This window comes from Acartia tonsa, chromosome 8 (assembly GCF_053477335.1).
Source record: "Acartia tonsa isolate MP-2025a chromosome 8, ASM5347733v1, whole genome shotgun sequence".
Taxonomy (NCBI): Eukaryota; Metazoa; Arthropoda; class Copepoda; order Calanoida; family Acartiidae; genus Acartia; species Acartia tonsa.
The window spans coordinates 1460856-1485394 of NC_137267.1; the positions used below are offsets into that span (position 1 = coordinate 1460856).

Here is a 24539-nt window from a genome sequence, read left to right on the forward strand (position 1 = left end):
GGCAGTCCATTCATATGGCAGCTGGGTAACAGCTGCAGCTCAGCTGGGAGCGGACAAGAGTAGAATGAGTAGATAGGGCTTGTGACGTGTCTAGGGGTAGGTTTTTATGGGTGCTGAGCTCAATACTACTAAAAAAAATAGTAGCCGCCCAACCATATGGCAGCTGGGTAATGGCCGCAGCTCAGCTGGGAGCGGCCAAGAGTAGAATGAGTAGATAGGGCTTGTAACGTGTCTAATGGTAGGTTTTTATGGGTGATGAGCCCAAAAATACTACCAAAAATAGTGGCAGCTCAATCATATGGCAGCTGGGTAACGGCCGCTGCTGAGCTGGGAGCGGCCAAGAGTAGAATGTGTAGATAGGGCTTGTGACGTGTCTAGGGGTAGGTTTTTAAGGGTGCTGAGATCAAAAATACTACCAAAAATAGTGGCCGCCCATCCATATGGCAGCTGGGTAACGGCCGCAGCTCACCTTGGAGCGGCCAAGAGTAGAATAAGTAGATAGGACTTGTGACGTGTCTAGGGGTAGGTTTTCGGAATGCTGAGCTCAAAAATACTACCAAAAATAGTGGCGGCCCATCCACATGGCAGCTGGGTAACAGCTACAGCTCAGCTAGGAGGGGCCAATAGTAGAATGAGTAGATGGGGCTTGTAACGTGTCTAGGGGTAGGCTTTTGTGGTTGCTTAGCTCAAAAATACTACCAAAAATAGTGGCCGCCCATCCATATGGCAGCTGGGTAACAGCTGCAGCTCAGCTGGGAGCGGCCAAAAGTAGATGAGTAGATAAGGCTTCTGGTGTGTCTAGGGGTAGGTTTTAATGGGCGCTGAGCACAAAAATACTACAAAAATTAGTGCCGTCCCTTCTATATGGCAGCTGGGTAATGGCCACAGCTCAGCTGTTTTTTGAGGCTTAAAAAATTGATTATTTCAGTGGAATTAAACTTCTCCCAATTAACATTTTACCTTTTTTTCATGGATATATTACTAATAACTCTTTTTAATTACTAGATTTCACTGTTTCAAGAGCTGAAAACTACCAAAAAACGGCTGAGAACAGCTATCAATAGCCAAAAGTATATAGCATGTGACGTGTTTAGGGGTAGGTTTTTATGGGTGTTGAGCTCTAAAATACTACCAATAAAAGTTCGGGCCTGTCTATATGGCAGCTGGGTAACAGCGAGCTCAGCACCCATGAAAACCTACCCCTAAACACGTCACAAGCCCTATGAACTCATTCTACTCTTGGCCGCTCCCAGCTTAGATGCAGCTGTTACCCAGCTGCCATATTGATAGACGGCCACTATTTTTGGTAGTATTTTTGAGCTCAGCACCCAATAAAACCTATCCCTAGACACCTCACAACCGCTATGTACTCATTCTACTCTTGGCCACTCCCAGCTGAGCTGTAGCTTTTACCCAGCTGCCATGTGAATGGGCCGCCACTATTTTTAATAGTATTTATGAGCTCAGCACCCCTAAAAACCTACCCCTAGACACGTCAAAAGCCCTATCTACTCATTCTACTCTTGGCTGCTCACAGCTGAGCAGCGGCCGTTACCCAGCTGCCATATGGATGAGCTGCCACTATTTTTGATAGCATTTTTGAGCTCAGCACCCATAAAAACCTACCCCTAGACATGTCACAAGCCCTATCTACCCATTCTACTCTTGGCCGCTACCAGCTGAGCTGCAGCTGTTACCCAGCTGCTATATGGATGGGCTGCCACTATTTTTGGTAGCATTTTTGAGCTCAGCAACCATAAAAACTTACCCCTAGACATGTCACATGCCCTATCAACTCTTCATACTCTTGGCAGCTCCCAGCCGTTTTCAGCCGGTTCTAGCCGTTTAGCAGCTGGTACTAGAAATTCAAAAAATTGTTATTGCTATCATTTAACATGAATTAAACCAAAAATATGTTGTAAAAAGTTGATTCCTACGTAATTAATGATGAATTTGCTCTGAAAATAGGCAAAAAACGGCTAAACGGCTGAGCCGCCAGCTGCCAGCCGTTACTTTTCTAACTTTTTGTTCGATTTAGGGAAAATAGACCTACCAAGGATTACTCATGCAAAATTTGAGATCGAAATTCGAATTCTAAGTGCCATTTATACATTGATTACGAGATGGTTGCATTAAAAACCCCCCCCTTTATCATAAAAATTACAAAGGCATATAGAGTCCTTTTTTAGTCAATTTATATACAAAGGTTGCTGTGTGATGGCTGAAAGATTATTTTGTGATGCTTTTTCTTTTTTTCACTATGATTCTTTATAATCGCTGTAAATATTTTTTCTAATTCTACCCAGGCGCGTCCTGGCTATTTCAACCTAAATAAAAACAAGGATGATAACATCATTATGAAGCATAGCACAAAAATTAATGGATCAGAAGATTTTCAGTGTTCATAAATTACTAATGGGGGTAATTTTTCGAGTATTTTTCGTAATGTAGTGTGTAACTGTTTAATCAAATGCGTTTATAAAGTCAAACTGTTCTTAATAAGCCCATTTGAAAACGGTTAGTTGATAGTTAGAGTAGGGCGAACAAAACAGGCGCAACTCATTACCATGAACAGTTAGGACTTCTCAGACAAAGGTCGTGCAATTAAACGGTTGGTTGTCTGATGGGTGTTACTTAACCTAATACCCCGGGTGTTAAACAGAAAAGAAGACATTTGGCTCCTGGGTTGTTGGACCATGGCGTTTGCATGTCATGGAGAGCATCTACGCAAGTATGAGTTAATAGACGAGAAATGCCACAGTTTAAAATTACCTCGCTTTCAAGTTTCAGTAGATGGACTTGAGCCTCCATTTCTAGGGTTTTCGTTTGGTGGGCTGACATCTTACTAAGATCTAATTCTTCCTCTATAATAGATAGATAAATAGATAGAAAAATAGAAAGATAAAAAAAAATTCATGTCTTATCTATTTGCTGAATGGTATTAATGACAAAATTAAAACACTAAAATTATTGGTTAAAAAGTTTGTACACTGATATTATCAAACTTACCTTCTAATTGAACTGCAAAGGATTTAGTTGTAGCAACTACTGTACCAACCGCTGTACTAACAATCTAAAATAAAAACTTCTCATTAGCGACATGTAGTGAACACATTTAAACTACAAAATTGTTCGTTCAATACCTACCTATTGGTGCAACTTTTACATTATGATATTATCAATGGATATAGAATATAAGTGGATATTATGTCAGGGGAAAAATTGTCATCAATTTAAGTTGCTAATATGGACATGGATATTGGTCTGTTCGTTTATCCAGTAAGAGGGGTTGGATGGATGGATATTAGTAGTTTACTGGATGACCAAAATGACCAATAATTGATGTCCATGTTTCAACTTAAATGACGACAATTGTTTCTTTGTCATAATATCCACATACATTCTAAATCCAGTTCTGTATTATGTATCCATTCGCACCCAATATCTGTTGACGAGATCTTACCTTACTGGCCTGCCTCAGCAGCTCAAACGCCTCGCTGCCCTCCCTGGCCTTGACCCTGCTGGCAATGACCAGCTGCGCAGTGCTGGCGGATATATCCGTGCTCGCAGCCATAATTTCCTCTAGTTTGCCGCTGCCGAGTACAACACGATCCGCGGCATCCATCAGCAACTTTGCGCTCAGTCCGACAGCTTTACCAGCTGACAGCAGTCCTTCAGTCCATCTAGAAAAGTGAAAATGTTATAAGGAATCTTAAGAACAGCTAGTTGTATTATAATGTAAACAATACCTACCTTTACAAAAAAAAATGCGGAAGATAAAAATATGCAAACAGAGAAATGTAAGACCATGTCTGACAAACAAACAAAAAATAAGCAAATGTCAAGAATGTGTTATAGGGGTTTAGTTGCGGTAATAATGAGAAAATATAAAAAATGTTTTTCTCAACAAAAGCATCAAACCAAGGATTTTGGGGAATGAGACAATGGACTATAAATTGATATACATCCCTAATGATGAGAAAGAAATTACCCCTTTTTGTAGATTAAAATAATTGGAAGAAAAGTTTAGACACTCCTAGCTTGTAACCGAGTAATCAAAATTAAATAAAAGTATCCAAAGATTTTTAGACAATGAATAACTTTGGGTACCTCTGTAAATTACAATGTAATTTCCCCTCCCTCCCTACCTCTTACTGAGTATTAGCAAAAGTTTTTACCTGGAATTTTTCCTGTAGAATTCTTTATCCGCGGCTGCATCCCCAGAACCGGTTTCGCTAAGAATTTCTGTCTGTAACACCTGAAATTTAATAAGACTGTAAAAGAGACCATATTCTTTAAATGCTGAAGTACTAGGTATACAAATATTGCAAAAAATAATAGGATTTTATCATGTAAAACTTTGTTTTTAGAAAAGCTAAAATAATCATGTTTCAAATAAACATAAGGACTTTATAGTATTAGTTAGGTATAGAGTTTCTACGTTTTCTAATTGTTCCTAACTGTTAAAGGAATCTACATGAAAGTTTTAAATCGGTAGGATAATTCTATTTTGTTTTGATTAAACTTATGTGCTATACGTTATATAAGGCGGTACAGACGTACGGACTGAATTTTTACGTAGAAAAGCTTATCTTTAAAAATAGCCGATAAATAGATGTAAAATACATCCATAATGATGTAATACACAATATTACACCTTCTGTAGATTACAATTAGTTGTTGAAATGTTTAGACATAGCACTAATTGAACAAACCAATCAAATTTTTTAAATGTCCACATGGTTCATAAGCCAACGAATAAGAAAACGTTATTATAAGACTTTGGGGACTAGTGTAATAAACAGCCCAATGTTCCCTTCCTCCCTGTTTAAGAATACCATACCTTGCTGCGTTTGACAAGTTCTTTAACAGCCGCAACTAAGCTTGTACACGAATCTAAGATTTTACTGTTTACCTAAAAAAATAGCAAATAAAACTAAATAAAAACAGCCTTAAACCAAAAAGCAATATTTCTTCTGTTTTTTTTTTTTGGGGGGGGGGGGCATTTTTATTTTTTTAGGGAAATAGGGAAGTTCACTGCCTATTATAATAGCTTAAAACCACCGTAGGACCAGTGACATCGTTCTAATTTGCATCATTGCTTCGCCCCTAGCCTCTAGGGGCTTTGCCCCAAGAGGTGATAAAAAAAATTAAGGCGAAATTCGTAAAAAGACCAGGGAAATCTTCTCCAAAAAAAAGGACCAAGGAAATGTTCTGCAAAAAAAAACATTTTTTTTTTTTTTTTGGTGCCCCCTCCCCCCTTCCAGAAAATAGCCTAAAACCACCACATGACCAGAAGGTATATTCCCTGAAGAGTAGAATCCGATCGGTTAAGTGGTTACCGAGATCTTAAGCTTCAGACGGACGGACGGACAGACAGACATCAAGCTACTTTGTATTATAGATAAAATTGCAAACAAAATTGTTAAATAATAATTTACCTCTAGTTTCTTTCCCTCGTCTTTAGATCTACTTTCAGCTATCAATTCTTCCATTCTTCTAGCAGCCTAAAAATAAATTCAATCATCCTGTTATATAAAGTAGTAAGGTTTTTGTTATGTCTGAGCCTTAAGATCTCAATAACTACTGAACCGATCGGTTATGTATAGTTCATGTGATGGTTTTGGCTTTTTATGTTTTCCGATTTAAGACTTGGTTTTTAAAGATCGTTTTAGGCTCTTTTTCTAGTCTCTCTCTAAACCTTTCAATTCAGAACACCTAGATGCAAGGTGCGTAGCCGCTAGTCAAATTTCAATTCATTATTTATACAACCTTATTATTGGACGACCTTTGTCATGAAGGAAGGAGATATAAGATTGTAAATCATACTGTTACTCAAACCACGTTCTCTCATTTGCTGATTGAAAGATTTGAACTACTTTTGTAGAACTTTGATTAAAGGGGGGGGGGGGGAAGTTTTGACACATTTGCGTAAACCTGGTACCTAGGCTTTATCTTTGGACTGAGAGGATAGGTTATTAAAGATAAAATCATTCTTATATGATGAATTTCACGAAGTTTTAAGACTTTCTGACCTCAGACCTCCAGGTTCCGGAGCTGCAGGCCTCCAGGTGGTCTATGTAAAGGTAAAAATGAAGAAATTTTTTTTAAGTTAAATCAACTTATAAAACAAAATATACATCTATTTTCTTCAAATATGTGAATAATATTAAAAAAGATTCATATTTTGTTTTATAAGTTGACCTGTAACTTAAAAATTTTTTTTTTTTTTCATTTTTACCTGTACAGAGACCACCTGGAGGTCTGCAGCTCCGGAACCTGGAGGTCTATCCAAAAAATCTTAAAACTTCGTAAAATTCATCATAAAAGAATGATTTTATCTTTAATAACCTATCCTTTCAGTCCAAAGATAAAGCCTAGGTACCAGGTTTACGCAAATGTGTCAAAACTCCCCCCCCCCCCCTTGGCTAAAGCTAGCAGCATCCAAACCACAAATTCTTAATCTACTGGGTAGGTAATTAATATTTTTACAAAAATCTTCTACATCAATAATATACCTACCTAATATCTAATAATATTTATGTTAATAATTTTACTATTTTATCATCCATTAATCGATATTTTATTACATGGATGTTGCTCCTGATTTTCATTTACTCTGATAAAGTGATATTCGCAGCTGGATAAAATAAAAATACCCGCATCTTCCCCTTTTACCTCATCCCCTCACCACCAACTGGATGAACGAACTGACCAATAAATGAGGTACTTATTAGCAAGCTAAATTGACGACAAATTTTCCCCACGAATATCTTTTATATCCAAGCAATTCTTCCATTGTCCTACCTCTTCAATAGCTGCGTCCATGGCCGAAATTTCCTGGGCTACAAGATCCGCCAGATCCTTTTCCTCCTCCAAACTGTGGGCAATCCTTTCTCCCTGGGTCTGCAGTTTCTTCAAGATTTCTGATATACTATCCATCTTATCCTTGACAAATAAAAAATCTATTATACTAAATCCTTTCTCCCTGGCTCTGTAGTTTCTTTAATATTTCTGATATACTATACATCTTATCCTTGACAAATAAAATAATCTATTATACTAAATCCTTTCTCCCTGGCTCCGTAGTTTCTTCAAGATATCTGATACACTATCCATCTTATCCTTGACAAATAAAATAATCTATTATACTAAATCCTTTCTCCCTGGGTCTGTAGTTTCTTCAAGATTTCCGATATACTATCCATCTTATCCTTGACAAATAAAATAATCTATTATACTAAATCCTTTCTCCCTGGGTCTGCAGTTTCTTCAATATTTCTGATATACTATCCATCTTATCCTTGACAAATAAAATAATCTATTATACTAAATCCTTTCTCCCTGGGTCTGTAGTTTCTTCAAGATATCTGATACACTATCCATCTTATCCTTGACAAATATAAATAATCTATTATACTAAATCCTTTCTCCCTGGGTCTGCAGTTTCTTCAATATTTCTATAATACTATCCATCTTATCCTAGACAAATAAAATAATCTATTATACTAAATCCTTTCTCCCTGGCTCTGTAGTTTCTTTAATATTTCTGATATACTATCCATCTTATCCTTGTCAAATAAAATTTTTTATAATAAAGTAACAGGATGTCTGTTTGTCTGTGTGTTTGTATGTTTGTACCGAAGGATCTCGCTAACCGCTGAGTTTCTCCTTTACATGGTAGCTTCTAATAGGTCCTGGGAAGGTTTTTAACTGTTTTGAGGGTACCACCTCCCCCCCCCCCCATTTTATTTCTTTTATTTTTCTTTTTAAATCTAAAATAAAAAGTTGGCTTATCAAATGCAACTCCCCCCTCCTTAAGTGCCCCGAGAGGCCTCTAGGGGGCGTAGCCGGTAGTCATCATATATAGTAACAGGATTTGTGTGTCAGTACCGATGAATCAATATGATTCTCCTTAACAATGAAGCTTCTCATAGGTCTAAGTTAGGTTTTTAATTTCTATGGTGGAGGGTACCACCAACTTCACAAGAGAAACCCCCTCCCCCCCCCCAAAAAAAAAGTCTCATACACCAAAATCAAATTTAACTTTTTCTTTTTGAAACTAAAATAAAAATGGGGGGTCAAAATCCATCCCCCACCACGTCCAGTGCCCACAGAGACCTCTCGTACGAACACAGTTATATAGTAGATACTCTATGCCCGATAAAGGAAATCTTCACAAAAACACTGCCGTCTTTCCTTATTATGACGGACTGACAAAGTAAATTATAGAGTAGCTTCGCTACTGCGGGGCCTTACTTACTTTAATTATATTTGGACTAGATCTATTTTTAACGGCTACTAGACAGAGGGTGGCTTCACTGCGAAGCAAATCTGCTTCATCCATCAAACTAAATACAAAAACATTGGTTATGTATTAGAAAAAATCACAAAACCTATACGTGATTTTCAGCTGTCGTTTGGGGGCAACACTTTATATCTGCCAAACAAATATCATTTTAGATTTTTTCGCTTGTTGGCTACCTATACGTTATTCCTGCTACATAGTAGATCTAGATAGCTCTTTAGTAATTAGACAGATAAGAAGAAAGTGAAGGAACAATCCGGCCATAATATTTTTTAGAACGTTTACACATTATTTATTTCATTTATATATGTTTAAGTCAAAGGATAAATCAAGCTATATAATATACAAGTAACAATAACGGGCTAATCATAACTACCAGGCTTTTACTATTATGCCTAATCATACTAGGAATCATAATATCTTACCTGGATGAAAGGTCTATATCAGTACACTGTCCAGAGTTGGCAATACCTCTTGTGCCAGCCCCCCTACCAGGCTTTTACTATTATGCCTAATCATACTAGGAATCACAAAATCTTACCTGGATGAGAGATCAATATCAGTACACTGTCCAGAGTTGGCAACACCTCTTGCCAGCCCCCACACCAGGCTTATAGCACGTGACATCTCATTCAACAACATTATCTAGAAATTTTATTCATGAGCAGCGCACCAATAAAAGCTTAACATAATAGTAAACCTATTATGTGAAGTAAAAACGCAAAATCTGATGAAATATTCAGTAAATGTAATAATAAAAATAAATAACAGACATTTAATAAGTGGATTGTAGAACTGTAAAGTACACAGAAAGGAACTACATAGGCTTTACTTAAGGTCTGTTTAGGTTAAGTTATATTTGGTACAGGTTAGCTCCGCAGGGTTAGTTTACCGCTGGTAAAGGTCCCAAAGGGTAAGGATCCTCATGAAAGGTTAGGCTTAAAGAAAAAAACTATCCTGGTAGCCAATTATTTACAATTTCATACAAAATAAAATAGTGGGGAGTTTGATGCTCGACTAGACACTTTGAAGGGTAGCTGCCCGAAATTATAAATTGAAAATGTACCTGTTGCCAGGTTTGTTCTGGCCAGGATTTGTCCAGAGCTTCCACAGTGGAACTACAGGCACTACCCAACATCTCAACTAGTAATAAAAGGTTTTTAAATAAGGTGTAGGAAGCAGAATATGACTTTGACCCATCTATAGTAAGAAAATCTTTGTCAAACAGGAGAACTACACAAAATTGTTAAGACTTCAATGTACTATAAGTACAATATAAATCTTTATTTATTAGATGACCAGAGGCACACCCATGTAAAGCAAAGCAAGCCTACATAAATTGTTTAATTTCTGAGTATATCCTACTCCTCCCCTCCTAACACACCTAAAAAAATGTCAATTACTGAAAGTCTTGTGCTTTCATAAATTCATATAATATCAAAATCTCATATTGGAACAGTTTTTTCCACATCAATTTCTAATAATTTTCTATACTACCTTTTTCAAAGATCAAAATGGAATATCGTGGAATGTAACGTTGTAAGGCTACCTTTAAAGAACTTAAGGACTGTCAGATGATTTATCTGTTTAATGAGCTAAAACATTATCAGGAAATCTCAAGCTCTAATAGGAGCTGAGATGAAGGTATAAACATATTTACATATATATAGATATGCGACTTTCTATAATAGTAATGACTTACTCATAGAAACTGTAGACTGAATATCTTCTCTAGAAGTAACATTATTAACTATTTATATAATAATATCTACTCTAACTGTAGTATAGTCAACATAATAATAATAATAATAATATTATCTTACTCATAGCAACTGTAGACTGAATATCTTCTCTAGAAGTAACATTATCAACTATCGACATAGCAATATCTACTCCGGCTGTAAAGCAGTTTTCCTCATTTTTCCTAAAAAAATAATTTTTAGGTAAAAATACCTAATAATTTTGCTATTTCAAATATTTTCAATTTTTTTAAAAAGGTATAAGAAAGTTTTTTGTAACTCTTAAATTGAATTAATTGCCCAAGGTCCCATCCCTGTATCCCTGTCAGGGTCACCAATTTTCTTCTTCAAAACTAAAGGGATAGTTGAACGAAATGCATTTGAACTTAATTTAGTGAACCGCATATTTTTCCCTAGTTAATTTGTTAAACTACATTTATAAGGCATATATTTGAAAGAACTTCAATTTTCTACCACGTAGTTTTTAAAATATCAAGACCTGAAAATCGTCTATTTGAATTGCATGTATCACAAAAAGACGATTTTCAAGTCTTGATATTTTAACAAGGATGACAACATCCATAAGTAGCGAAGCACAAAAAATTGTGGATGGTAATACGTAGAAGTAGATTTAAAGTGTATTTATTAAAATCAAGAATAGATTTATTGGAGAAAATAAACACGAAACCTTGTTTTATTTTGTATGGTGAAGACGGTTTAAGTAAATTACATACTAGATGCACATAACAATGTGGGAAAAAAATTTGAAACTGTTAATGCAAAAAAGTTTAAAAATTGGACCAAAAATACCAAAGATATGGGGAAATATGTCAAACATATAAAAATAGCCAAAAACCTGCTAAAAGGCAGTTTGGCCGCCATTGTTTCTTTTCTTAAAACACCAGAAATTTAATGTTAATATCTTTAACTGAAAAATTTTTGAAAATTGGACTATAAACACCAAAGATATGGGTAAAAATGTGATAAATACAAAAATAGCCAAAAACCTGCAAAAAGGCAGTCTGACAGTCATTGTTGTTTTTTTCAAACGACAGGAAATTTAATTTTGATATCTTCAACTGAAAAAATTTCGAAAATCGGACCATAAACACCAAAGATATGGGGAAAAATGTGAAAAATATAAAAATAGCCAAAAACCTGCAAAAAGGCAGTCTGACCGTCATTGTTGTTTTCTTCAAATGATGGGAAATTTAATTTTGAAAAAAAATTTAAAATCGGACCATAAACAACAAAGATATGGGGAAAATTTGGAAAATATAAAAAATAGCCTAAAACCTGCTAAAAAGCAGTCCGACCGCCATTGATGTTTTATAGTTAATTGTGCTCCTTAATGATGGGAATGTTGTCAAAAAATTTCAGCTCTATCTTTTATAGGAGCCGAGAAAATCACGTTTCCCCCAATTCATTAATTACGGACGGACAGACGGACGGACAGACGGACGGACGGACAGACGGACGGACATTGTGAATTATAGAGTAGCTTCGCTACTAAAAACTACGTGGTAGAAAATTTAAATTCTTTCAAATATATGCCATATTAATGTAGTTTAACCAATTAACCAGGAAAAAATATGCGGTTCACTAAATGAAGTTCAAATGCATTTCGTGCAACTACCCCTTTAAAGAGATCACTAGGGACGTATCCGTTACTCTAATATTAGAAGAAAAACTTACTTGTAAAGATCGAGAAGTTGCTGTGCAGCCGCCAACTCTTGCTTTCTTCTTTCATCTGAACCTAACATAAATTAAAATAGATTTAAGTATAAATGGAATATATACAATATACGTGGATATTATGACAAGGAAAAAATTGTCCTCATGGTCATCATTTATTAATAAGTACTTTCATCCAGTTTTATAGTTATTTTAGCCAGCTAAAAGTTTTTACTGTAGATATTACATTGAATAATAATCTCGTTGTAGGATCCCAGTAACAATAAATCCATTTAAGTAAGTATACTAAGATATTATTTGGCGTTTTCAATGAAAACGGCCTTGTTGCGCATAGAAACTCCCAAATTACCTATAGTTTACATAAATCAAAAAAAGGATGTTAGGCTTTTTCCGTTTGTTTGTTTCTTAGGTACTTTAGGCCAGGTTGCGTTAGGTTAGATTAGGTACCAGAGATATCCGCTGGGTTGGGGCACCCACGAGACTTCTAATGCTCGACATGCACTTTCAGGGAAAGCACAAATATTTTATTTATCTAAAGAAACATTTTTCCCTCCATTGTTTTTAAAACCTTCCTCTTACCAATAGAAATGATTTACTGGGAAGCTAAATGAGATTGGCTTCTGATATTTCTTGAAATGATTCCCCTGACCAGTAGAGATATGATCCTTTAACTGGATGTTACTTTAATTTTTCTTTTTAGATTTACTGGGCAGCTAAATGAGATTAGCTTCTGACATTTCTTAAGATTCCCTGACCAATAGAGATATGATCCTTAAACTGGATGTTACTTTAATATTTCTTTTTAGCTGAGAACATGTTCTAATCCAGCGAATATCATTCGGATTTTAATCCATACTAGAATTAAGTCTGTTAAAGAGATATTGTTATGAAATTTTCATTGGCAATCTATAATACAAAGTAGAACGATGTCTGTCTGTCCGTCTGTCTGTCCCTTAAGATCTCGGTAACCACTGAACCGATCGGATTCTGCTCTTCAGGGTATATACCTATTGGTCCTGTGGTGGTTTTACGCTATTTCCTGGGGGGGGGGGGTGGGACACCCCCAACCCCCTAAAAACAAAAAAATTCCCCCCCCTTTTTTTTTTTTTTGCTGAAGATTTCCTTGGTCCTTTACCTAACGAATTTCGCCTTAATTTTTTTTATCACCTCTTGGGGCAAAACCCCTAGAGGCTAGGGGCAAAGCCGCTAGTTAGTATTAAATCAGTAACTACCTTTGTCCGTCCGTCTGTCTGACCAATTATTCTTGACATATTTACCTGTAAGTTCTTCCTGGCGTAAGCGTAGCTCCTCCACTTTAGATTCAGCTGTTTTCAGTTGGGTAGTTAGATCAACCATTTCTTCTTCTACAAAAAAATAATGTCTTACTACTTTCTCCAGGGGTCTTCAGGGATAAGACAATGAATGATATTTTTTTTACTTACATTCCCAATGATAATAGACAAAAATATCCCTTATGTAGATTAAAATTGCCTGGTCAAAAGTTTAAGCACTAACCAATCAAGCTTAAATTAAAGTACCCAACGTTTAAATCTAGATAATTAACAACACCCTTAAACACACACACACCCTACTACTTGAGCGTAAATGAAAAGAAACTATACATACCAACATTATGTTTATTCTCCTGAGCACTAGAAAGCTTAAGCTTGTTGTTAACTATCTCAGACTCTAGCTACAAACACACACACACACACACACACACACACACACACACACAAACACCCTACTACTTGAGCACATAAGAAAAGAAAATATACCCACCAACATTATGTTTATTCTCCTGAGCACTAGAAAGCTTAAGCTTGGTATTAACTAACTCAGACTCTAGCTATACACACACACCCTACTACTTGAGCATATAAGAAAAGAAAATATACATACCAACATTATGTTTATTCTCCTGAGCACTAGAAAGCTTAAGCTTGGTATTAACTAACTCAGACTCTAGCTATACACACACACACACACACACACACACACACACAAACACCCTACTACTTGAGCACATAAGAAAAGAAAATATACCCACCAACATTATGTTTATTCTCCTGAGCACTAGAAAGCTTAAGCTTGGTATTAACTAACTCAGACTCTAGCTATACACACACACACACACACACACACACACACACACACACCCTACTACTTGAGCATATATGAAAAGAAAATATACATACCAACATTATGTTTATTCTGCTGAGCACTAGAAAGCTTGAGCTTGGTGTTAACTAACTCAGAATGTAGCTACACACACACACACACTACTACTTGAACACATATGAAAAGAAACTATACCTACCAACATTATGTTTATTCTGCTGAGCACTAGAAAGCTTTAGCTTGGTGTTAACTAACTCTGACTCTAGCTGCATAACTTGACCCTCTAATTCTTTCTCACGATCTTCCCTGAAAATTTACATATTTTAAAATTTGTTGTTGTTCATATGTGCAAAAGAACAATGACTGTTTAATCTAAACCTATCTTATGTCAGATGGAAAAAAAAATTAGATACTTTTTACTTGGAGGGCGGGGACATTCAGCTGTTTATTACACTAGTCCTCAAAATTTTAACGTTTTTTTATTCGTTGGCATGACAAATTTGAATTTTGATTGGTTGGTAACCTAATTGAAGACAATTGAATTCATTACTATATCCTAAATTCATTGTAAAATACCTCGTTTTCAAATCTTGCTGCGCGGCATTGAGCTTTGACATGATTGTGGCGAGGCTGGCCTGCATGTTATGAACCTGGATCTCCTGCTCGTCCTTGTTCTCCGATAACTCTGCTCGTGCCATAGTCATCTAAAAGAATCATTTTATTTGATACAAGTTGCTTTGGCCAATGTCTCTAGGGGAGTGAAGGGGATCCCATGAAAATAGCCTGAAACCACCCCAAGATTTTTTATTTTCTTAGAACCTAAACCTTTACCAATTAGGTAACAAATAAACTATTTATTAGCAGGAAGGAAGGGGACATAGGGTTGTCGAATTTGATCACATTAGTCCCCAAAGTTTTATAATAACGTTTTTTTTTATTCGTTGGCTTAACATCTTTGGGAACGTTTAATGAATTTTGATTGGTTGGTTAATTTAATTAAGTGTTCAAAAGTCTCAACCAATAATTGTGATCTACAAAAAGGGTAATTTTGAGTAATAACATTAGGGAAGTACATTGATTTATCAGCCATTGTCTTAACCCTTAAGATCCCTAACTAAAATTCCTACCTTTCTCAATGTATCCTCAACTTTGGCCTGCATTTCCTCTTGTTTAGCCATGGCTTCTTGTCTAAACACAAATTAATTTTGACAGCTATATTAATATGTTAACGACTATCTATCTATTTATCTCTCTGTATATCTATCTGTCAATCTATCTACTTTATGTATGTGTGTTTGTTTATCTATCAATCTACTTTCACTTTACTTTGAAATATTAGCGCTAGCCAGCTGCTTATCTTTATTTGCTCTCTTTTATCTACAATTGTTATATCTATCTATGACTTACTTTGAAATATTAGTGCTAGCCACTGCCAGCTGTTTATCTATTTCAGCCTTCTTACTAAGCAAACTTATATGTTCTTCTCTTATTCTATCTATCTATTATCTTACTTTGAAATATTAGCACTAGCCAGCTGTTTATCTACTTCAGCCTTCTTTCTAAGCAAACTTATAAGTTCTTCTTCTATTCTATCTATCTATCAACTTACTTTGAAATATTAGCACTAGCCAGCTGTTTATCTACTTCAGCCTTCTTTCTAAGCAAACTTATATGTTCTTCCCTTATTCTATCTATCTATCATCTTACTTTGAAATATTAGCACTAGCCAGCTGTTTATCTACTTCAGCCTTCTTTCTAAGCAAACTTATATGTTCTTCTCTTATTCTATCTATCTATCATCTTACTTTGAAATATTAGCACTAGCCAGCTGTTTATCTACTTCAGCCTTCTTTCTAAGCAAACTTATATGTTCTTCTCTTATTCTATCTATCTATCATCTTACTTTGAAATATTAGCACTAGCCAGCTGTTTATCTACTTCAGCCTTCTTTCTAAGCAAACTTATATGTTCTTCTCTTATTCTATCTATCTATCATCTTACTTTGAAATATTAGCACTAGCCAGCTGTTTATCTACTTCAGCCTTCTTTCTAAGCAAACTTATATGTTCTTCTCTTATTCTATCTATCTATCATCTTACTTTGAAATATTAGCACTAGCCAGCTGTTTATCTACTTCAGCCTTCTTTCTAAGCAAACTTATATGCTCTTCTCGTAGCTTCTGATAAACCTCCTAAAGATATAAAATCGTTCAGTATAGTAGTACAGCCTTTCTTTCTTGCGGTTTCTTGCACTAGTCCCCAAACTTTTATTATAACGTTTTTCCTATTCATTGGCCTGACAACTTTTGGGACTTTTATTGAACTGGGATTGGTTGTTTTATTAGTGTTCAATCGTTTCAACCACCAACTTTATCCCACAGAAAGGGTAATTTTGTGTGTCATCATTGGGGATGTATATCAATTTACCGGCCATTGTCTTATCTCTTAAAATCCCTGAGTACAGCCTCTTAATCCTAATATAAAAGTAACAGGATGTCTTTGTTGTATATGGCTCTCCTTTACAATAAAGCTTTGTTTAGGTCATGGGAAGGTTTATGGCTATTTTAGCAGAGGGATTCTCCACCCACCTCAGAAAAATCACCCCAAGAAATCTAATAAAAAGTGGATGGTTTATTTACTCTCTACCCTCAAGTGCCATTGAATGCGTCAAGGGGCGTAATCGATTGTGATTATAATATTAAATATTAAGGGATATGACAATGGATTTAAATTATTAATTATCAATCATTGGTTGAGAAGTTAGGACAGTTTCAACCAACCTATAAAGAGAAGTACCCAAAATTTTGAAACATTTAAATAAAAATTTTAAGTTTTTATCAAATAGGTATTAACAAACCTTCAATTTATTGAACTTTTCTTCTATTCCTTTGTTCTTGTCTTGTTCCTGTTTCAAAGTTATGCATTAGATTATCCTTATTGCAAACTAAATTCCAGGGCTCCGCAGCCGCGCGTCAGCCGTCTGTCTCAGCCTCAGAGAAAATAACCTTTTACAATTTAAAATATCAGCTGGAAGTCTAAACCTAACCAAATTACATGGATGTAGCACCTGATTTTCGAGTACTATAATATAGTGGTGCTTTCAGCTGGCTAAAATAAAGATTAACCCCATCCCCTCCCCTCCTATAGTATGAACGAACTGACCAATAAATAGGGTCCATGCTAGCAACCTAGAATGACGGCAAATTTAACAATGTCAAATCTCAATATATCCAAGTATATTCTATATCCAGAAAGCAAGGGGAAAATATGCGGTTTATAGTCTCCAAATTTTTATAATAACGTTTACTCATTCCTTGAATTTACAACTTTAGTGAATTTTGATTGGTTGCTTCATTTCAACGTTTTAACCACTAATTTTAATCTACAGAAGGGGTAATTTTGTATATCATAATTGGGCCATTGTCTTATCCCTTTAGGTCCCTAATATCCATTAACTGTAGGTAATGCATATATTTCCTGTAGTTGCTGTTGCTGGTTCACCATAGCGGTCAGAGCACTCTGCTCAGTCTGAAGGAAATTAAGGATTCAATAAACATTGAGTAATAATAACGAATATATATCATTACTTTGATGATACATTATATTTTCATATTCTCTTTGTCAGCGGGCTAAGATAACGATTCTAACCTTTATCCCATCCCCTCCCTTACTACTGGATGAACGTACTGAGTTTCATGTTAGCAAGCTAAATTGACGAATTTTTTTTCCCTATCCTAATTTTTACGTATACTTCTTATTCTACAATCATCCAACGTATTAGTGTAATCATTTATTAAAAGATAAATAAACACTGTTGTGTAAAATTTCGACTGTTACTTTTAAGAACTTCTCTGAATGCAAAAAGTATTCATGTTATGAAAGGGTAGGTATTAGGAATCTTATTTATCTAGGTAGGTATTTAAAATTTTCGTCAAATAATAAACTTTTTTTTATAGTTAGGTAAATGACAGTTTTTATGTAAAAAAAAGTTACATGTAGATATCTAATAAATTATGCCTCTAATAGGTAATAATTCTAGTGCCTCTAAGTGTTCTAAATATCTTTGGAAGTTAAAGGTTAAAGACAGTTTTCCCTGTTATTATATCCATTTGTTTATTAGATCCATTCCTGAGCAGCGCCAAGTTCAGCGCGTAGCCTCTGCGAGGCAGATCTTTCAATGCTGATGGCATCATGCGCCTCACCAAGCAGCAGTTCTAACCGCCGCTTCTCATCCTAACAATATAAAGATTAAGAAATTAACTATTGCTGTATTTTTTGTTTGTTGTGTTAAGACATTAGAAGATGGACGATAAATTGATATATATCCCCAATGATGATTAAAAATTAGCCCTTCAGATTAAAAGGGGGGGGGGGGGGGGATGGGCAATGACATCTGAACTTAAACAGTAAGCAAATGGTCCAAATATTGAGCTAGATTCTTGAAACTTGGTACATAAGCCTACCAACCCTGCAAACATTTTAGGCCTTTTATGGCTCTATTTTGATGTAGAAACTTACCTTTAATTGTTTTTCCTTTTTTTTTTTCCTGGGTCTTCACAAGGACATTATTTAAGATGATTCAGTAAGTCAGGGACTGACCCAAGCGGGCAAGGTGGGAAGCTCGCAGGGGTTAAGTGCATTTTTGCTTAAGTTTGTTTTGTCATATATCTAATTATATGTTTTTGGAGTTCGGTCCCCAACTTGCTGAATTATCTTAAATAATGTCTTTATGAATAGACATAGTGTATTCAGAGAAAAAACTTAAGAAAAAACATTAAAAGTAAGTTTCTACATCAAAATTGACCAAAAGAGGCATACAAATTTAATTTCCGCAAAGTTTTCTTACCTAACCTAAATTTAAAATATCTTGGATTTTTGTTCCATTTACCTACCTAGATAGGTAAAGATTCAGGAATGTAGGTACTGATATAATGTTCGTGAATATAGTATTCAAACTACTCAATTATCTCCATTCTAAGCAAAACGAGGGGAAATTGCTTGAATGTACTGTTTCCTCCCTCCCTATATGTTGTTGATAGCTTAAAGGCTAAAGGAAAGAAAATGTACCTACCTCTAACTGAGTAACTCTAAGCTGAAGATTTTCAACCTCTGCTAACAGCTGGTCAATATACCTGAAAAGTATCTAATTATAACAGGTTTGATTATATAATATAATATTTGTGTAAAATTGTCTGAAATACGATGCTACACATGATTTCATTTTCATTATGGCTGAGAACCGGTTCTTATCCAGCGGATATTAATCGGTTTGGAAGCCAAACTGGAATAACACTTACCTATCCTTATCATCTGCTATAGGGATAAGACTATCAGAAGTATCAGGTTCAGGATCCTCTACAGGTTCTGCATGAAAAGTTTCATTCATAAAGAATAATCTTTTCTATAATTAGGGTCGGCCCGTCCGTCCGTAACGGTTACCATAATCAATCCTAAAAAATCTTTTACTAAATCCTATATTTTTTGTTTGTTCTTCCTTCTGTATTTAGAGCTTCGCAAAGGAAAAAAAGGAAATATTAATAGTTCAAATATCGACAAAATTGATCTAAAACCTTTGTTTATCCGTTTATTTTAAAGATTAGTTTTTTTTATGAATTCCTGGAACGACAGCTACAGGTGTGACATGCTGTCGCAGCTCGGCGGCTACTAGAAAGTTTGGCGGCTGGTCCGGCAGTCCAGGTACCTACAAACATAATATTTTTAAAGGGATTTTAAAGGATAAGACAAACCGCGAAAGTGGGTCAACACGTAGCGCACCCTTTCGTCGTCAGGGAGGTGAGAGTTTCGAATCTCGTCTTAACGCTGCGTTATAACTAAAGCCGTTAAAATGGTTCCTAATGCTGCTATGTCAGGTGCGCAAAAATAATGGTTAGAGTATGGGGGAATGCCACTGCTCAAAACAGGCGCAACTTATTACCAATCACTGTTAGGACTTCCAGACAAAGTATGTGCAATCAGAGAGATGATTGTCTGATGGGTATTACTGAATAAGGGGTAAGACAATAAATGATAAATTATCATAAAAAAATATCATATTTAGGTACCTGAACTAAATGTTTGAAATACTGAAGATTTGAACAGGTTGAGTAAAATTTTCGTAGTTGTGGAAACAGCATCAAAAACCTTAAAAATTAATCTGAATTATCTTTTATTTTTTTAATATACATTATACAAGGGAACAGCTATCTAAGTTAATAAGATTGATTTGACATTGCTATATTATACCAACTAATCATAGTATGACAAATGTTTTTAAGTCAATAAATGAGGGAACTTTTATACAAAACTTTGGGCACCAGTGTAATTTAGCAGGAATCTAAAGGGATAAGACAATGGCCGATAAATTGATGTGCATCCCAAATGATAATATACAAAATTATCCCTTCTGTAGATTACAATCAGTGGTTGAAACGGTTGGGCACTCAACTAAATGAACCAAACAATCAAAATCAATGACAGCTCCAAAAGTTGATGAACAAACGAATAAGAAAACGTTATTATAAAACTTTGGGGGCTAGTTTCATAAACAGCGCAAACAATGTCCCCTCCCTCCTTGAATACAGATAAAGTATCTGGGTGTAAATGTTGACATCATAGAAATAATTTCTACAGACGGACTTACCCTTGTAATAGAGAAGCTTCATATAGCAAAATCTTGCATAATATAACTTTACTGTTCTCACATAGCAAAATATAGCTTTTCTGTCCTTCCTATACCAAAATCTTGCAAAATACCCTAGTTTTAAAGTAACTACACTACTAAAATGTCCTATTTACCTGGAAGTATGTCCAGATAATGTATCTGGGGGTAAGTGTTGATGCAATAGAAAGATAATTTTCACAGAGTAATCATACAAATGAGCACTATCCTAAAATTATAATAATGGAATTATCTATTTTCTTAAGGTTAAGACAAAGGTTATTATGGCAGATGTTCTGTTCTCATAACATGAAGCATGACCGACCGACAGACGAACAAAACAATGTTAGAGTATAGATTCGATGCAAATCTTATAGGAATCTTCACTAAAATTTCAGCTGTCTATCAATCTTTAATAGCAGCCGAGAAAATAAATAACCCCAAAGCGTTATGGACGGATTGACGGACAGACAATGTAAATTATAAAGAAGCTTTGCTATTAAAAAATCACTACCTGAATACAAATAATAAGAGGAGCTAGTCTACACTGTCCACTGTTCGTCATACTGTTCGATTTAGACATATCTATAATATTAATAGGAAGGTTTTTTTTAGGTGGATTCAGGCTATTTTTCAGCATTCTCCCGCCTTTACAAGGGGCAAAGGAACTAATTTAGATGTAGAGTTTTTTTTTTGTCTAATGCTAAAGATCTCGAAAAGTCCAGGACCAAATGAGTTGTATGGTTCAGGGAAGCCTTAACAAAGTATTTGTTTTTTGCCGTTTTCATTACCTCTCCCGGCTTTTCAAAAAGGCCAAGAGCGAAGCAAAAGGACTATAATATTAATGGGTATTTTTTTGTTGAAGCTTGAGATTTCAAAAAGTGCTGGTCCCAATAGGTTGCAATTTCCAGGAAAAATTTAATAGAGAAATCAAATCATATGAATTTAAGAGAAAACTTGGAGGCAAAATGGTTACCTAGGCTATCAAAGATTCCTTTCTGTAGATTAAGTAAATCCTCAAGATAATCCAGAAACTCGATGCACATTTCATAGAAAATACCCCCGTCATTATTTCCAGCCTATTTCAATCAAAAATAGATACTTCAATTCTTATATACAAGTAACAGGTTGTCTGTGTGTGTGTATGTGGAGCAGTGGATCTCGCTAACCGCTGGACCGATTTGGTTCTCCTTTCCAGAGAAGCTTCTTATCGGTCATGGGGAGGTATATAATATTTAAGAAAAATCTCCTTGGAAACCCTCAAAAAAACTTTTTCTTTTTAAAATTTATAGATTAAAAATGGAGGGTATACCTACTTTCGCCCTCCAACCCCTCCATCAAGTACCTTCAAGGGGCGTAGCCGCTAGTCCTATTACGTAGAAAACCTTACTGAGGTTTTCTGGTAAGGTTTTTGAAGTTTGACCGTTCCAATCTCGCAAACAACTGAACGGATTGAGTTCTCTAATTTAGGGAAGCTTCACATAGGTCCTGGAATTGTTTAATGCTATCTTATATTGAATACTTTAGCCTCGAGGTGGTTTATTATAAGCCACCTTCCTTCCCCTCGCATAAGTAACCAACCCTTATTTGATAAAGAAAAGACGTAAATTCCAGCTAATAAATTATATATTGAAGTCTTTATTTTCCTTAAGAAGTTCATCTTTATCCATAGCCAGACTTCCAGGAAATGCTTCATACTTCTTGTGAAACTTCAATTTTGTAACTGAAAAATTAAATACAAAACAGATTAATTCATAACAAAAAATGCTTAATACTTCTTGTGAAACTTCAATTTTGTAACTGAATAAAAAACAGATTAATTTATAACAGAAAATGCTTTATACTTCTTGTGAAACTTCAATTTTGTGACTGAATAAAAATACCTACAGAACAAGATTAGTTTTCTGAAAACTTACGCCTTTGCTCAGCCATACTAAAAAATCATGTATAGCTTCGTATTAAAGACAATTTTTTACGAATGTCAAAATAAAAATCATAAAATTAATACCAGTTTTGTTAGACCGGGCCTTCGGCCCCTCAGGCTTAAACAACTGGTTTTAATCTTATTTTAATGTCTGCGGAAAGTTGTCTATAATTTGATTCGATAAATAACTACCTATTGTTTACGTTTCTTAATTTTTCTAATTGACGCTTTTTCTTCGAAACATAAAATTAAACTTCCAAACATCTATAATACAAAGTAGAACGATGTCTGTTTGTCTGTCTGTCTGTTTGTTTGTAGCGAAGGATCTCGCTAACCGCTGAACCGATCGGGTTCTCCTTTACAGGGTAGCTTCTCATAGGTCCCGGGAAGGTTTATAATTATTTTCTTCAGGGGGTGGGACACCCCCTAAAAATGAAAAATACCCCCCCTCAAAAAAAAATTTCTTATTAAAACTAAATTCAAAATAGTGGGGTCGACTACCCTCCCCCCCCCCAAAAAAAAATTTCTCCCCCCCAAATTTTTTTTTAAATTTTTCTTTTAAATCTAAAATACGAAAAATTCGTTTGATTAAACCTCTTGGGGCACAGTCCCTAGAGGCTAGGGGCGACGCCGCTAGTTTCATATAAAGGTAAACCCTTCAGAAGGACTTGAAATGTCTCTGTGTTCTTGGGATCATAGAAATATTAAAAATCGGTTGCAAAACGGCTAAAATCGGTGTCTTTGTGTATGCACGTTAAATCATTTTAAGGTACATATACTATAGGTATCAAATACATTTTTTCCAAAAATGGGACAAAGTCAATATTGGAGGCCATTGTTTTAGAAGTTCTTAGGGCCATTAAAAAACTAATAATGATACGTACCTAGTAATGAACAATATAAGCTAATAAGTCTTCCATATCCTTCCTTCAGATGCCCCCATAACTTTCCAAGATCCTCTAACAGACCTATATGCCTAAAGTAATAAATAATATTTAATGTAGGTCTCCATCATAGGGTTCCGGGACAAACGCAGAAGTGACAAACATCGAAGTGGACATACACAGGAGGTACAAGGGCAAGAGTGACAAACGTCGGAGTGGACAAACGCAGAAGTGTCTACAATATTGCCCTAATTATAGAATAGCTGCGCTACTACCCATCCTTTATATTACTAACCTAGTGCCCTCAGGTACAGCCCTGCCATGTCCGTCCCTTAGCACCTTGTGAAGGATGCAGCAAATATTAAACCTATTTATTGAATAGCTGCGCTACTACCTATCCTATAGATTACTAACCTAGTGGCCTCAGGTACAGCCCTGCCATGTCCGTCCCTCAACACCTTGTGGAGGATGCAGCAAATATCAAACCTAATTATAGAATAGCTGCGCTACTACCTATCCTATATGTTACCAACCTAGTGGCCTCAGGTACAGCCCTGCCATGTCCGTCCCTCAACACCTTGTGGAGGATGCAACAAAATTTCCAACAAACAATGGGGTTCCCATGCAACGGGGCTCTGAAATAACAAGGATTTTTTTCCCCAATAAATCAAAGCTCAATAAATCCGAAAAAAAACTACCGCGAACATAAGAAAAAGTATCTATATTATGGAGTTGCCACACTTTCTAAAGAGGTAGTTTCACGAAAGGCATTTGAACTTAATTTAGTGAACCGCATATTTTTTCCTGGTTAATTGGTTAAACTACATTTATATGGCATATAATTGAAAGAATTTCAATTTTCTACCACGTAGTTTTTAAAATATCAAGACTTGAAAGTCGTCTTTTTAAATTGCATATATCACAAAAAAAATTGATTTTCAAGTCTTGATATTTTCAAAACTACGTGGTAGAAAATTGAAATTCTTTCAAGTTTATGCCATATAAATATAGTTAAACCCATTAACTAGCAAAAACCTATGCGGTTCCCTAAATTAAGTTCAAATGCATTTCGTGAAACTACCCCTTTATCATAACTTTAAATTTATTATGTTCAAGACATTCCCCCTAATCTATTTATGTAGCGCACCTGACATGGCAGCAACAGTAGGAACTATTTTTAACATCTTTTATATCGCAATATTGGGCCGAGA

The 24539-nt window shown here is 35.4% G+C and overlaps 1 protein-coding gene across 1 annotated transcript in view; it reads right to left on the minus strand.

Annotated features, from left to right (window-relative positions):
- Positions 1–2201: 2201 nt before the first annotated feature.
- The window catches only part of LOC145325774 (huntingtin-interacting protein 1-like), a 28333-nt gene continuing 5995 nt past the window's right edge, over positions 2202–24539 (minus strand). Inside the window, exons 5-35 of the mRNA XM_080168732.1 lie at positions 23862–23963; positions 23329–23420; positions 22166–22243; positions 21497–21598; positions 21035–21105; positions 20658–20749; positions 19921–20003; positions 19479–19559; positions 19160–19226; positions 18934–18994; positions 17990–18095; positions 17337–17389; positions 16720–16764; positions 15963–16054; positions 14991–15051; positions 14440–14567; positions 14063–14169; positions 13020–13106; positions 11743–11803; positions 10132–10232; positions 9375–9451; positions 8850–8953; positions 8264–8351; positions 6808–6948; positions 5442–5507; positions 4844–4915; positions 4179–4258; positions 3464–3683; positions 3010–3073; positions 2773–2864; positions 2202–2327 (exon numbers count right to left, since the gene is read on the minus strand). Coding sequence (XP_080024858.1) covers positions 2259–2327; positions 2773–2864; positions 3010–3073; positions 3464–3683; positions 4179–4258; positions 4844–4915; positions 5442–5507; positions 6808–6948; positions 8264–8351; positions 8850–8953; positions 9375–9451; positions 10132–10232; positions 11743–11803; positions 13020–13106; positions 14063–14169; positions 14440–14567; positions 14991–15051; positions 15963–16054; positions 16720–16764; positions 17337–17389; positions 17990–18095; positions 18934–18994; positions 19160–19226; positions 19479–19559; positions 19921–20003; positions 20658–20749; positions 21035–21105; positions 21497–21598; positions 22166–22243; positions 23329–23420; positions 23862–23963 — 2743 coding nt within the window. The 3' untranslated portion in view covers positions 2202–2258. The remainder of the gene's footprint in view (positions 2328–2772; positions 2865–3009; positions 3074–3463; positions 3684–4178; positions 4259–4843; positions 4916–5441; positions 5508–6807; positions 6949–8263; positions 8352–8849; positions 8954–9374; positions 9452–10131; positions 10233–11742; positions 11804–13019; positions 13107–14062; positions 14170–14439; positions 14568–14990; positions 15052–15962; positions 16055–16719; positions 16765–17336; positions 17390–17989; positions 18096–18933; positions 18995–19159; positions 19227–19478; positions 19560–19920; positions 20004–20657; positions 20750–21034; positions 21106–21496; positions 21599–22165; positions 22244–23328; positions 23421–23861; positions 23964–24539) is intronic.